The following is a 12,931-nucleotide window of genomic DNA, read 5'->3' on the forward strand; positions in this document are numbered from 1 at the left end:
GCGGGAAGCCTCAGGTTTGAGGATGAGGACGCTGTTAGTGCTGTGCCACGCAGGGCCACACGGACCAATGCTGATGCCCATTTCTTTCCTGAGGACCTCCTAGAAAGGGAATGCCTTGGAACCTGGGGGCAAAGATTTCTTTACCAGTAGTACAGTCAGAAATATAAAGGAACACAGGACTTTTGTGAGGGTTGGGCGTCTGAAGATCTGGGTTCCAGTCTCAGTGCCAACACTTCAAGGCCATGTATTTTTGGTCAAGCTGCTTAAAGATCTCTGCCCAAATTTTAGTTTCCCCACTTGTAAAAGGAGTGTTTTAATACCTCCCTCAAAGGACTGTAGGAAGAATTAGTTGAAATAATATATGGGGAAACTGCAACATGGGAGATGGTTAATAAATATTCATTTATTCCACAGGGCCTGAGGACAAATGAAATCACTGGATTCTGGAGGCTTTTTGGTTTATCAGTTTATTCTACAGGTTTAAGTACCAGGCATCATGCTATTTGTTGGGTGCCTGATTTTAGTGAAGATGTGTGCTTGTCATTCCAAACGAGATCCAGAGTGGCTCCCTACATATTCTGAACCTCAGAACTGGTTTCTCTGGTGGCTGAGGATCAACACATACAGAAGGACAGAAGGAACAGAAGGAACCTGTTCCTCAGAGATCCAATCAACATCTCCCTTAAGCCCTTCGCCGCCCTCCTTGAACCAGTCCTTCTTTTGTGCCACCAGCACCACATCCCCATTCTGGGGGAGGCCAGATGACACAGCCACATGTCACCCTGTGATCTACATGGGGGAGGTGGGGGGAAGGAGCTGTGTCCCCACTGGAACTGAAAAACATCCTTGAGGGCTGCAACTTTTACAGGCAAGGTTACCATGCCAACGACAGCCTCCTTGCCCAGCAAGGATGAAAGGAAACAAGGCCGTTGGTGACACATCCATTGTGTGTGTTCACAAACTTGCCTGGAACCGCTTAGGGGCTGCAAACTGCAGGATGGAGCTGTGACTGAGGGGCAAAAAGATTCTGGTTAGATTTAAGCGGAACTCCAGGACAGGCAGAACTGATGAGGGCAGGGCAGGGCCAATAAGGGAGGGTTGGGAAATGTTTTTCTGAGATTGATACCCATCTCTTGGTGAAACGTGTGGGTGTGGTACTGACAGCAGGCGTGGGAGAGTATGGTGTCCTAGATACCAGGTTCTGGCTGTGATGGGAACTTCAACTTCCTCCAGGTTGTTTTTGCCCTTGCCAGTGTGTTCAGGTCAGCTAGGCTCTAGGGTAGGTAGAGAAGGGCCGGCAAGGATGGCAACTCACTGGCAGTGGTGGCTGAACTGAGAAAGGGGAGCATTAAGGGCCACAGATATGCCTCTGGAAGAAGAACCAAATATCAGCAACAAGGTCCCATACATTCTAAAGAAGGGACAGTCTTCTCCAAGAGGTTAGGACTTCCAGGAGGAATGGTCAAGTTTACTTAGCCCTTATCTCCTCCCCACCGGCAGGATGGGAAAGTGCACAGAGAACGGAAGACCTGTCTTTAATTAAACACCTCCTCCATGTCAGGGGCTTTCTCTCTAGAGATCTCTCTCTTACACACACACATACACACACACACCAGTTTCATTTCATTACCACAACAACCCTGCAAATCAGGAATTATTATCCCCATTTTACCGATGAGGAAATTGAGATTTAGGGAAGGAAAATAGCTTTCCCAGCATAAATCAGCTGGAAGGGGAGAAGCTGGGATTGAAACCCGTCTGTCTGACTCCCAGAGCTTGGAAGGAAAAACTCTAAACTTTAAGGTAGCCCTATTGTCTTCAAGAAAAATATCTTCTTGAAAGCGTCAGCTCCATATAGCCCCCAGGCTCCTAGGAGGCTATAAAGAGGCTAAAGGGACACAGCAAGGGAATGGAAACACCTCTGCCCCTCTCCCGCCACAAAGAAATGTTGGGGTTAATGCGCTGCCACTGCGGGCAGTGCCGCTCCTGGCGGTGCTTAACAGGCATCCTCTCATTTTATCCCCATTTCCTTCGGAGGAAGAGGAATCCGAGGCTCAGAGGCCAAAGTGTTTTGCCCAAGGACACAGAGCGAATGCTGGGAGCCGGGAATCCTTCTCCGCTCTGTCAGTCGTCAAAGCCGGCCTGGACTCGTCTTCCGTCCCCAATTCCCGTAGCTCTGGAACCGAGGGAGAGGAACGAGAAGCCGTGCGTACCTCCAATGGGAGGAGGGGTCGGGCGGGGGTCGCGGCCCGGCGCGGGTAGGGGTGGGGCGGCGCAGCGTGGCTCGGTCTTGCGGCGGCGGAAGCGGCCTCCTTCGTGGGCGCGCTCCCCGCCCCCGGCCCGCCCCTCGCCAAATATGGCGCTTCCTCCCGGGGCCCTGCCTGGCGCTTCCAACCGTCCTGAGGCCCATACAAGGCGCTTCCTTCCCGCCGCGTCTGGCAGGCGGCCCGCAGGCGGCTGTGGGCGGGAGCTCGGCCCGCCGGGTCAGCCCGCGCCCGGGAGCCCGCGGCCAGGGGACTCTGCCAAGGAGGGGGCGGCGGCGGCGGCGGGGCCGGGAACGCGTGGCCTGGCCGGGCTGAGGTAAACGCGGGATAGGCCGACTCGGGCGTCCCCAGAGGGTCCGAGGTTGCCACTCCCCACCGGTTTCATATTTTGTCCCACTTTACCCCCTGATTCTCTGAGCGCCGCTGACTTTGCTGGAGCTCCTCCGGCGTCTACCGACCCGAGGACTAAAGCCCACACCTTAGCGTGGTGTGAGGGCCTGGCCTCGCTTGCTGCACGCCAGCGCGCGCGCATTTTGCTAGCCGGTCTTCGGTATTTCTCTGCTTTCCGTTTCTCGCTCCTTCTGCCATTATCAAGCTGTCCCTTCTGCCTGGAATATCCTTTCTACACCATTCTGGTGGAACTGTGCGTCACCCTTACTTGTTTCAGATCTCTGGCCGTCTGGAAGTCCTTCCAACCCCCCACCCATAGGTTTCTTGTGTACTTAACACATCGTTTATTTACTGAGACTGTGACTCCCATCTTTACATCCCTGGTGCCGGGCTCAGGATGTGAGAGTTGTTATCATATCTGAGCGAGGGGAAGGAGGGAAAGACCCTGTTGTCAGGCTAGCCTTAGTATCTTTCCACTTTGGACAGGGGTCCCCGACTTCAGGTCTAGTCCCAAATATCTTCACCGCTATGTTCCCTGTCAGTCTGGACCTTCATGAGCCCCAGAATCCAACATGAATAGTTTGGCTCTTTGTGGAAACGTGGAAGGTTGGAGTGGGGGGAGCCAAAGCTGGGGCAGGTGTACACCTGCCGTGGCACTGAGGTCTGGAGCAGTGCCCACTGGATGCTTCTACCACCCAGAATGGCCGGCCTCCCTTGCTCAGCCTGACACCTTTGGTTTATCCACTACAGGAAACAACAACCCCTCCAGACTCTCCTACAGCGCCTCCAGGGACTTAAAACTTGCCTCAGCCACGTGATTACCCTGATCTGCCTGCTGGGAATTGAGCAAAGGTGGAGAGGTGCTAGATCTCAGCAGAGACAGCAGTTCCTGAGCGCCCACCCCCCAGCGCTTCCAGAAAAGCAATGCAACATGGACCAGCCTGTGAGCATTTGCTCCTCCTCAGGTGAGGCAGGGAAAGAAAAGCTGAGAGCTTGGGAGTAATGAGTCGAGTAAATGCTGGGGAGGGGGCTTTTAGCACTAAGAAGCCTCTGGACTTCATCCAGAATAAAATCACTCACAGACGTCCAGTCTTTGGTTATAGAGACACACACACACACACACACACAGTGAATAAGGTGAAAATAAATGGAATTTTGTTTGTCTCCCTGGCCTCAGATCAGCTGAGTGCCTGTGAATTGAGTATATGGAGAGGAGATGATCTCTAAGGTCCATGACTGAAGGTTTCTGGTTTAGATTTTTGGAAAAAACTGGGCCTGGGCTGCACACGCAGGCACTAGGTTGCCTCTGGCCTTGTTCCCACCTAAGGCTGCAGGCCCAGAGCAGCCTCTTCTTTCCAGCTATGATCTAGCATTGTGGGTAATGTAGTCCAGTGGCCAGCTTCTCTGTGGTGCTCATTTTTGCCCTCCCCTCATCTTCTTCCACTGAAGCGACTTAGCAGCAGCAGCAGCATCTCCTTCCGGCTGCCAGCCACCACCCCCTTCTGCTCCAGGCTGAGGGCAGGACAAGGTGAGAAGGCGGTGCTTACTCCTTTCAGGGCTGGGAGATCCCCAGCTGGAAACCAGCAAGCTATTTATAGCTGAGCCTAGCAGAGGAGGAAGGCCTGAGAGAGGCTGGGGAGCTCTGGCAGCTTCCTCTCCAGCTACAGAATTTGCAGGAACCCCAGGCCTCTTCTGGGGAGGCCTTGTGTTCACTTCTGGGTGGACAGGGATTTGAGCCTGGAAAAACCCTATGGAGCAGTAGGGTTTCTGTGTTGCTCCCTGTCTTGAGAGAGACTGATACTCCAATGGCCCTGGGTCCTAGCTTTTAGGCCTGTCTATGGTGGGGATATTTAATGGAACCTGAGTTCCAAATAAGCTGAGAATTTGTGCATAAAAAGCCAGTGTGACACCCAATATGACAGTTTCCTGGGATTTCTTTGCACTTTTCTTCTCCTTAACCATATTATTTTCCTGTGCTTACCTCCTAATTCTCTTTTAGGACAGGAACCAAACCTTATCTTACCAATGGCACCAACCCTGTATTTATGCTATAAATGAGTGATCTTGCCCAAAGAAAAGCCAACCCCCTGCAACAGTACTAGGGGTGTGACTTTTGTTCTTCCACCCACCCAATTCTCTGCCAGTGCCCTGTGCTTTTCCTGTCAAGCATCAAATCTTTGTTTGACTGGGTCACTAGATTGGATACTCCTTGTTGACATAGATGATGTCTACCTTGTTGTCTATTATATCGCTGTTACCTATACAATAAACAGTTGTTGAATGAATGAATGTGAACCTATGATAGCTAATTCTCTAGGTGGAGTATTTGATACATGCTTCATTGTCACAGTGTTTTACAAATTGGAAAACAGTTTCAGCCATTTACATATCTTTCACCAAGATCTTGATAAGTGGTAGAGCTGTGTTAGGAACTGGTGTGTGACTTTGGAGTAGTGCTTAACTGGCATGAGACTGCCTGTTTTCTGGCACCCAGCAGAAACCTCTGGCTCCCCCGCAGCCAAATGGGTGAGGTGGGTTAGATGAGATATGTAGGCAGACATGGGCAAACTGGCCTGGTCCCATGATAGAGCTGGTGCAGCCAGCCAGAAGAGCTGCCAGGGAATCCTAAGAATCTTAATGAGAAAGACTTGCTCTGATCTGCCAGAGTGTAAGTCCTGAGGCAGTGACTGTGGGGCCATAGAGAGGCTAGACAGACTCTGAGGTCTGAGCAGCATGTCTGGGGGCTCTTTAGCTGTTACCAGGGACCCCCCTGACTCTTGAGTCCAGTAGATTTTTTTTCAGTCTTCATTTTCCTTTAGTAGTTCTCACCAGCATTGACTTGTAAGTGACCATCTGTGTTTTGTTTGTTTTGTTTTGTTTTTTAATTTATTTGACTGCATTGTGTATCTTAGTTGTGGCGCACAGGCTTCTCTATAGCCCAGAGCATGTAGGCTCTTTATTTGCAGCATGCGGGTTTAGTTGCCCCATGGCATGTGGGATCTTAGTTCCCCAACCAGGGATCAAGTCTGAGGCCCCTGCATTGGAAGGCGGATTCTTAACCCCTGAACCACCAGGGAAGTCCCTGATTATCTCTTCTTGAAGGCTTTTCTTTCATTGCTTACATGTCTTGATGTATAATGTTCTATTTGGATATTAAATGTTCCAGTACGAGAACTTCCCTGGTGGTCCAGTGGTTAAGAATCTGCCTGCCAATGCAGGGGACATCAAAGGATCCCACATGCTATGGGGCAACTGGGTCCATGCACCAGAACTGCCAAGCCCTCATGCCCAGAGCTTGTGCTCTGCAACAAGAGAAGCCACCACACTGAAAAGCCTGACCACCACAACGAAGAACAGCACCCCTGCTTGCCGCAGCTAGAAAAAGCCCCAGCACAGCAATGAAGGCCCAGCATAGCCAAAAAAAAAAAATCCTATTTAAAAAAAAATGTCCCAGTACTTCAAGACTCAGCCTCACACTCTCTTCTCAAACTGCAGTGTGCCCAGAGGATTTTTTTGAGAAGCAGATCTGCATTTGTTACCCTTCTACTTAAAACACCTCAGCAGCCTCTCCTATTCCTCGGTAAAATTTCAAGGTCTCAGCAAGGCTCTTGAGGCTCAGCCCGGACTGCCTGTTCTGGCCTCCCTTCTTGCTTCCTCCACTACATTGCCCTTTCATTCTTTGAGCTTCATCCACACCTCTCTCCACCTACCTCCTTAACTGTACTCTTTGCCACCGCCAACATATTCTCACTGCCTGGGATGTTCTTCCTCTTCTTTGCCTAGCTAATATCTCCTGTGCTCAATTAAAGCACCAGTGTCTTCAGAAAAGTTGACAGCCAGGTCAGAATACCCTGTGACAGACACTCACCTGTGGCCCTCCCTCAGGTGATAATTGCATTTGGGGTTTCACATTCACTGGGATAAGGCATTGGAAGCTCAATGGCTGTGTCTCTTTTACTTATGACTGCATTGTAAGGTTTAGCGCAATGCTTGGCTGTAGTAGGCTGTAGTTATTAATATTTTATGTGACAAATGAAATAGCTTAGTTTATTTAACAAAGCATCCTATTTAAACCTTTAAGAAATTGAAAGAGAAGTGAAACAACATGCTCAAAGTCATGCAGCTAGGAAGCAGCAGAGTGGGACCTAGATGCGGCTCCAGTGTCTGTTGCTAACCTGGGGCACAGTGTTTTCCTTCCACCTGTGAAGCACTTTTTGAGAGTAAGAGAAACAGAAGAAGGAAGAAAGTATCTGAGAGACAAAGACACTCCCTTTCTCTGTACTCATGGAAATATAAAGTGGCAGATTAAGAATGAAAGATTGCATTTCACCAGAAAAGATACATGAATGGCTTGTAAATCAAAACCAGAATGATACCGGCAATGAACAATCCAAAAAGGAAATTAAGAAAACTGTTCCATATCCAGTAGCATCCAAAATACTAAAGTACCTGGGAGCAAGTTTAACCAAGGATGTAAAAGATTTATACACAGAAAACTGCAAAACACAGTTGAAAGAAATTAAAGAAGACCTAAATAAATGGAAATACATCTTGTGTTTATGGATTAGAAGACTTGATATGTTCAAGATGGTAATGCTACCCAAAGCAATTTGGAGATTCATTGCAATTTCTATCAAAATTCCAATGTCACTGTTTGCAGATACGGAAAAGTTCATCCTCAAATTCATATAGAATTTCAAGGATCCCTCCCAGTACCTTGGTGTGTTCACCACACTGGAAGCTCTCGAACTGCATAATTTAGGGGTTTTTATAGAAGCATCATTATGTAGACATTATTGAGTAAATCATTGGAAATTGGTGATTTGAGCTCAAGCCCCTTTCCCCTCTTGGGGTAGGGCTGAATGTTCCAACCCTGTAATCCTATTTTTGTTTTTTTATTTGGCAAGCAGCCCACATCTTGAAACTATCTGGGTATCTCATTAGTGTACCAAAGACATTTCATCACTCAAGAGATTCCAAGGGTTTTAGAGAAAGTCTTTGGGAAGAATAGGAGACAAAGACCAAATGTATATTGCTTATTATATCACACTCTGCTAAGTCTGCTAAGTCATTTCAGTCGTGTCCGACTCTGTGTGACCCCATAGACGGCAGCCCACCAGGCTCCCCCGTCCCTGGGATTTGCCATTTCCTTTTCCAATGCATGAAAGTGAAAAGTGAAAGTGAAGTCGCTCAGTCGTGTCTGACCCTCGGTGACCCCATGGACTGCAGCCCTCCAGGCTCCTCCATCCATGGGATTTTCCAGGCGCTACTCAACAATAAAAAGAAATGAACATGCATCTACATGGATGTATGTAAAAAAAATCCATCTAAATGAAAAAAGCTAAGTAAAAGAAACCTGATGTAAAAGACTGCATATTGCATTCCAGTAACATGAAATTTCTAGGAAAGGCAAAACTATTGAGACAGAAAGCAGATCATTGGTTGCCTAGGGTTGGGAGTGAGCAAAGGTTGACCACAGAGGGACATGAAAGACCTTTTTGAGAGGTGGACACTAGATTATGTAATGTTTGCATAACCGTATGAATTTATTTTTAAAAAAGCACCGAACTATACATGCAGTGGGTTCATTTTACAGTTTGTAAGTTATACCTCAATAAAGCTGTTAATAAACAACAAAAATGATAGCAGGTTTAGAAAAGTATTTTAAAATCTGAGTAGTTTCCTGGCCTTTGGGTCAAGTCAGGACCAACACATCTGCCTTTCAAAACTTGCCTCTCACCTCTCCAGGCCAACCCTGGCTCACCAGGCAGTTTGGCTACCCCCAGATGAAGTGGACGTGCCCTCCTCTTATCCTCTAATACTCTTCACTTTTATTATAATTCTTGCTGTCTCCTGCTGGAGGGCAGGGACAGTGACTATTTCTCATGACTGTGCCCCGGAATCTTGCATAGGTCCTAGAACATAGGAAATGTTTGTAAATACTTGCTGAATGGAAGAATGAGACCAGAGTTAACCCAAGCACAATGTAAGGAGTAGAGGTGGCATTGAGCAATGTCTGTGAGAAGACTGAGTTTCTGAGGACCTTTGCTTAGTTCCTCAGGAAGGAAAGAGCCCATTCCATGTCATCTGTCTGTAGAATCCAAGTTTGACAGGGGTGTGAGGGAGGGCCTCTAGCCTTGAGGACTGAAGTGCAACTCCTCTTCCCCAGGTGACATCCTGTCCTTTTAAAAATAGAGTGCTGCTTTGCTGGCCCTCCAGTGGGGATTGCTGTGTGAGGGGGTTGGTTCATCCCAGTCCCCAGAGGAGCCTAGCCTGGGAATGTGCTCAGGTCTGGACAGATGTTTAACTTGGGGCAGGCCTTCTAGCATCAAGCCCTGATTTCTCCTTGTTCTCAAGGCTGGCTCTCACCTCCCTTTCTCCATGGAGCAGAATATTCCTACATCTTGGGTTTACCTCAAAAGATCCTTGCCATTCCTGCTTGGAGAGCCTCTCTGAAGTTTCCACCTTCCTTTTCTGGGTTTCCAGGTTCAGCTGGTAAAGAATTTACTTGCAATGCAGGAGACTTGGGTTCGATCCCTGGGTTGAGAAGATTCCCTGGAGAAGGGAAAGGCTACCCACTCCAGTATTCTGGCCTGGAGAATTCCATGGGCTGTATAGTGCGTGTTGTCGCAAAGAGTTGGACACTTTGACTTTCACTCACTCACTCAGGCTTCCTTGAAAATGGGTTTGCCCCCTAGGTTTTCTTTGGGTGAGGATGAAGAATCAAGCAGAAGGGGCTGAGCCCAGACAGGGTTTCTCACCAAAGTGGACGAGCCAGAAGTCTGACTGTAAGGGAAACCTAGATGGTGCTAACATGGAACCCTGGAGGCTGGAGAAGCAAGTTAATCTATACACTCAAGCCAACCCTGACTCACAGGGAAGTGACTTCAAAACAACTTTCATAACTCCACCTGGATGCTGGCCACCTTTCCCTTCCCAGCTCTGTCTTTGGCTTCGTGCCACTCCCTTATTCTCTCATCCTCCCTTTTCTTATCTCTAATGAGGAGGAGAAGGGGCCTAGATGAAAAATAACAAGATCCCACCTTTGGTAAGAGCACTGAATTTGGAGCTGTAACAGCTGCTTATGTTGGCTCTCCTCATTTGCTGCATGAGCTTGACAGGTGGTTAGGCTGCTCTCTGGGCTTCAACTTTCTTAACCCTTTAATTAGGAGTTTGGGATGGTAAAGTCCAAGCCCCCTATAAGTGCTGAAATTATGATTCTTTAAGTGGTGAAGGGGTGTGGCTGTGGACAAAGGACTAAAGTCTGATGTCACTCTTGTCCTTTCTGTGAATGGGTTTTAGGCTTTAAGGTAGCAGCGTTGCCTTCTTCCCTTCATCCCCAGGGTCACTCAGTGAAGCAGGAGTCAAGGGTCCCTCAAGAAGCCTTGTTCTTCATACTGTCTCATCTCACCCAGCACTGATCCAATTCCAAAGCTGATTTCATCTCTGAAGTGTTTGACTGACAGAAGCTCCTCTCCTGGTACTGCCTCTGCTCTCTTCCTTCCAGTCTGGGCCCAGTTCTTAGGTTCAGCACCCCCAGACCTTCTGGCTGGGGATTTCTCCTCAGCTGTACACCCTGCAGCAGAATTAACTCTTCTAATGCATTCTCTACTGCTTAGTCGCTTCAGTTATGTCTGACTCTGTGCGGCCCTATGGATTGCAGCCTGCCAGGCTCCTCTGTCCATGGGATTCTCTAGAAGCCGGAGTACTGGAGTTGGTTGCCATGCCCTCCTCCAGGGGATCTTCCCCACCCAGGGATCGAACCTATGTCTCCTATATTGACCTTTGAGTCAAACCCAAATTGAGTAAAAACCAAACTTGAATGATCAAACTAAAGTTGTGTTCTAGATACTTTGTGAATCAATTGGAACCTAAACATTCCTTATATTACACTGTTTCTATAATGGATGTTCATGATGACCTTAAAATGTTAGTTAAATGATGCTTTTAGGTTTTTCTTCCATATTTCTGAAATTTCAAAAATTTCCTTAATGAATGTCTTATTTTGAACCTCTTGCTACATCAGTGTATATTTCCTATGAGAAGGGGTATTCTCTTACATAACCACATATAGTTATCAAGTTCAGGAGATCAGAAACACTGATACAATATTTTATCCATAGTCCACATTCCAATTTCATTAATTGCCCTCTGACAGCATATTTTTTTAAGAGCAGGGGCAGATGCCCTAGTGTCTGAGAAATTCCATTATGTGTATACATTCTTCTTTGAAGATGCTGGATCAATTACAGGGATCCTCTACAGAGTCCAAGGGAGCTAGCTTCTTTTATCCATTCTCAACTGTGGCTGTGACTGAGCCGTCAAAACATGTATGTTCTGAGGGAAGGACATGACTGCTAGATGAATGTCTTCCAGATGCAATCCAAGTTGTTGGTTGTCTCTGAAAGCAGAGGTTGGTGAGGTGAGTTGACTGGTCTTCTTAGCAGTAGCAACATCTGTTCTCTCTTCTTGAACAAAGAATGACCTGTATTTGCATTGGCTTTGGAACCAAATGGGCAGATACACAACAGAATGAGGCACATTGTTTTTCTAAGGATTAAATGAGAGAATGCACGTGACATAGCATCTTGCCTGGTACATGGTAACTGTCCAACAAATGTTAGTGATTGTAGTTATTTTTCAGATGGGCCACTCAAAGCCCGGGTTCTCCTCCCTGTTCACTCATCCCTGCTTTCTTTGGTAGTTTGCCTTCTCCATATAGCCAAATCTTAATTAGACAAGCTGTCCCAGGAATCTGTTAATGCTTGTCAGAAATCTCCCCACCAGAAGCAACTTTCTTGCGCAACCAGTATCCTTAACTCTAGCACCACCTTGTGGTTTCCAGTGCAGATTCACCCAGGCCACTGAGAGAAGACCAAAGTTGGTGCAGGTGTGATGTCTCCCAGCTGAGTTCTTGCTAAGTGCCACTGTGTATTTCACGTGCCTTATTGCATTTAATCCTTACCACAATCTATGGGGAGCAGGCATTGTTACAGGTAGGGAAACTGCTGCTCAGAGACATGGCCAAATGTCTCTAGGCAGGATCTCTATTCATCAGATGTCAGATCTCCTGCTCACTATTATATCCTGATAGCTTTACAGTTGGAAAGGCTCTTTGAGATTCAGACTCATCCTTACACTGATATGGAACTGAGAGATAGGAAGGGACTTACATGAAGTCATAAGTTCAACGAATGGCAGAGACAAAACCAGAGATGTTTGCCTAAAAAGCTGATTCTTTGTCCCCAGGGTGAGCTTACCAAGCAATTTGACTATACCCAAAACAGAGTTCTCAGACATGTTTGGAGTTGACTGTCAAAGAGTACCCTGGAGATAAACTGTTTCCATATACACTTCTAGTGCCAGTTATCCTCAATAACTTTGGCACTCATTACTTCCACACCTCCTGGTCGGTCAGTTCCTGTGTCCCTGGGAGGCACAGTCCCATCAGGGTGGACTTGGCAGGTAGGTGTCCCAGCAGGCACACACTCAAATTGGCAACAAGAGAGAAGCTGGCATGAAGCTTACATTCCATCTTGGCATTCAGCCCTGAATACACTATGTCTGTCTGGGAGCACGATGGCATGAGAAGTAGAGCCAGGGAACAAAAGATGGCAAGTGCTGCAGGCCCAGACAGGCGAGCACAACAGCCCACATAACCGGCACTACTGTGCTGCCTTCTAACTTTTGACTTCAAACAGCAACTAGGGGTAGAAAAAACTACCTCTGCCATGCATGGGCATGTCTGCCTCTTCCCATAAGGTGACTGGGTTTCATCAAGGCTGTCATCTAAATCAGATGAGAAACTGGACAAAATTATGCTGAAAAAGCAAAAGTGACAGAAGAGGTTCCCTTACTGGTCAGTTTTGTTAATACTTCTTAAACCTGAACAAAGAAAATCATGTACCACTTTGGTACTTCAACTAGGCTTCCTAAACTACTAAATAGAAGGAGCTCCACTTTTGGGAAAAGAAATTAAACAAGAATCGTCTTCTGTTTTAACACATCCTAGAAGCCCTGTTCCATTGAGCCAGCCTCTGACTTGCCCTTGAATGAGGCTACTGCTCTTCCACAGGTACCAGGTATGCAAGATCAGAACACGGGAGGCTTAGTTTCCACCTTTCCATCTGGATCTGCTATTGACTCAAAGGCAACCACATTTAGAAAGAGAATCAATTTTGGAATTAAGCCTGGCATAAAATTTGGCTTTGTCACTGAAGAGCTGCTACTTCTTTAGGCCTGTTTTAAAAGTGCCACCTACCTCCATAGAATATTAA

General features: G+C 47.3%; 1 protein-coding gene across 5 annotated transcripts; it reads left to right on the forward strand.

The window, feature by feature from the left end:
* Positions 1 to 780: 780 nt before the first annotated feature.
* Positions 781 to 10,476, forward strand: LOC129633186 (uncharacterized). Of its 5 annotated transcripts, XR_008704951.1 has the most exons (5): positions 781 to 1,279; positions 2,038 to 2,205; positions 3,405 to 3,619; positions 4,104 to 4,182; positions 4,654 to 4,939. XR_008704951.1 is itself a non-coding variant. In XM_055555001.1 (3 exons), exons 1-3 carry the CDS (start codon positions 1,910 to 1,912, stop codon positions 10,090 to 10,092), a joined length of 606 nt encoding a protein of 201 aa, XP_055410976.1. In that variant the 5' UTR covers positions 1,316 to 1,909; the 3' UTR covers positions 10,093 to 10,476. The 5 variants fall into 5 exon arrangements, 2 of the variants coding, with proteins under 2 accessions (XP_055410976.1, XP_055410986.1); XR_008704950.1 differs by lacking the exon at positions 781 to 1,279 and having other exon boundaries at positions 1,322 to 2,205; XR_008704952.1 differs by lacking the exons at positions 781 to 1,279; positions 2,038 to 2,205 and adding an exon at positions 2,415 to 2,580.
* Positions 10,477 to 12,931: the final 2,455 nt, after the last annotated feature.

This window comes from Bubalus kerabau, chromosome 1 (assembly GCF_029407905.1).
Source record: "Bubalus kerabau isolate K-KA32 ecotype Philippines breed swamp buffalo chromosome 1, PCC_UOA_SB_1v2, whole genome shotgun sequence".
In the NCBI taxonomy this organism is placed as follows: domain Eukaryota; kingdom Metazoa; phylum Chordata; class Mammalia; order Artiodactyla; family Bovidae; genus Bubalus; species Bubalus kerabau.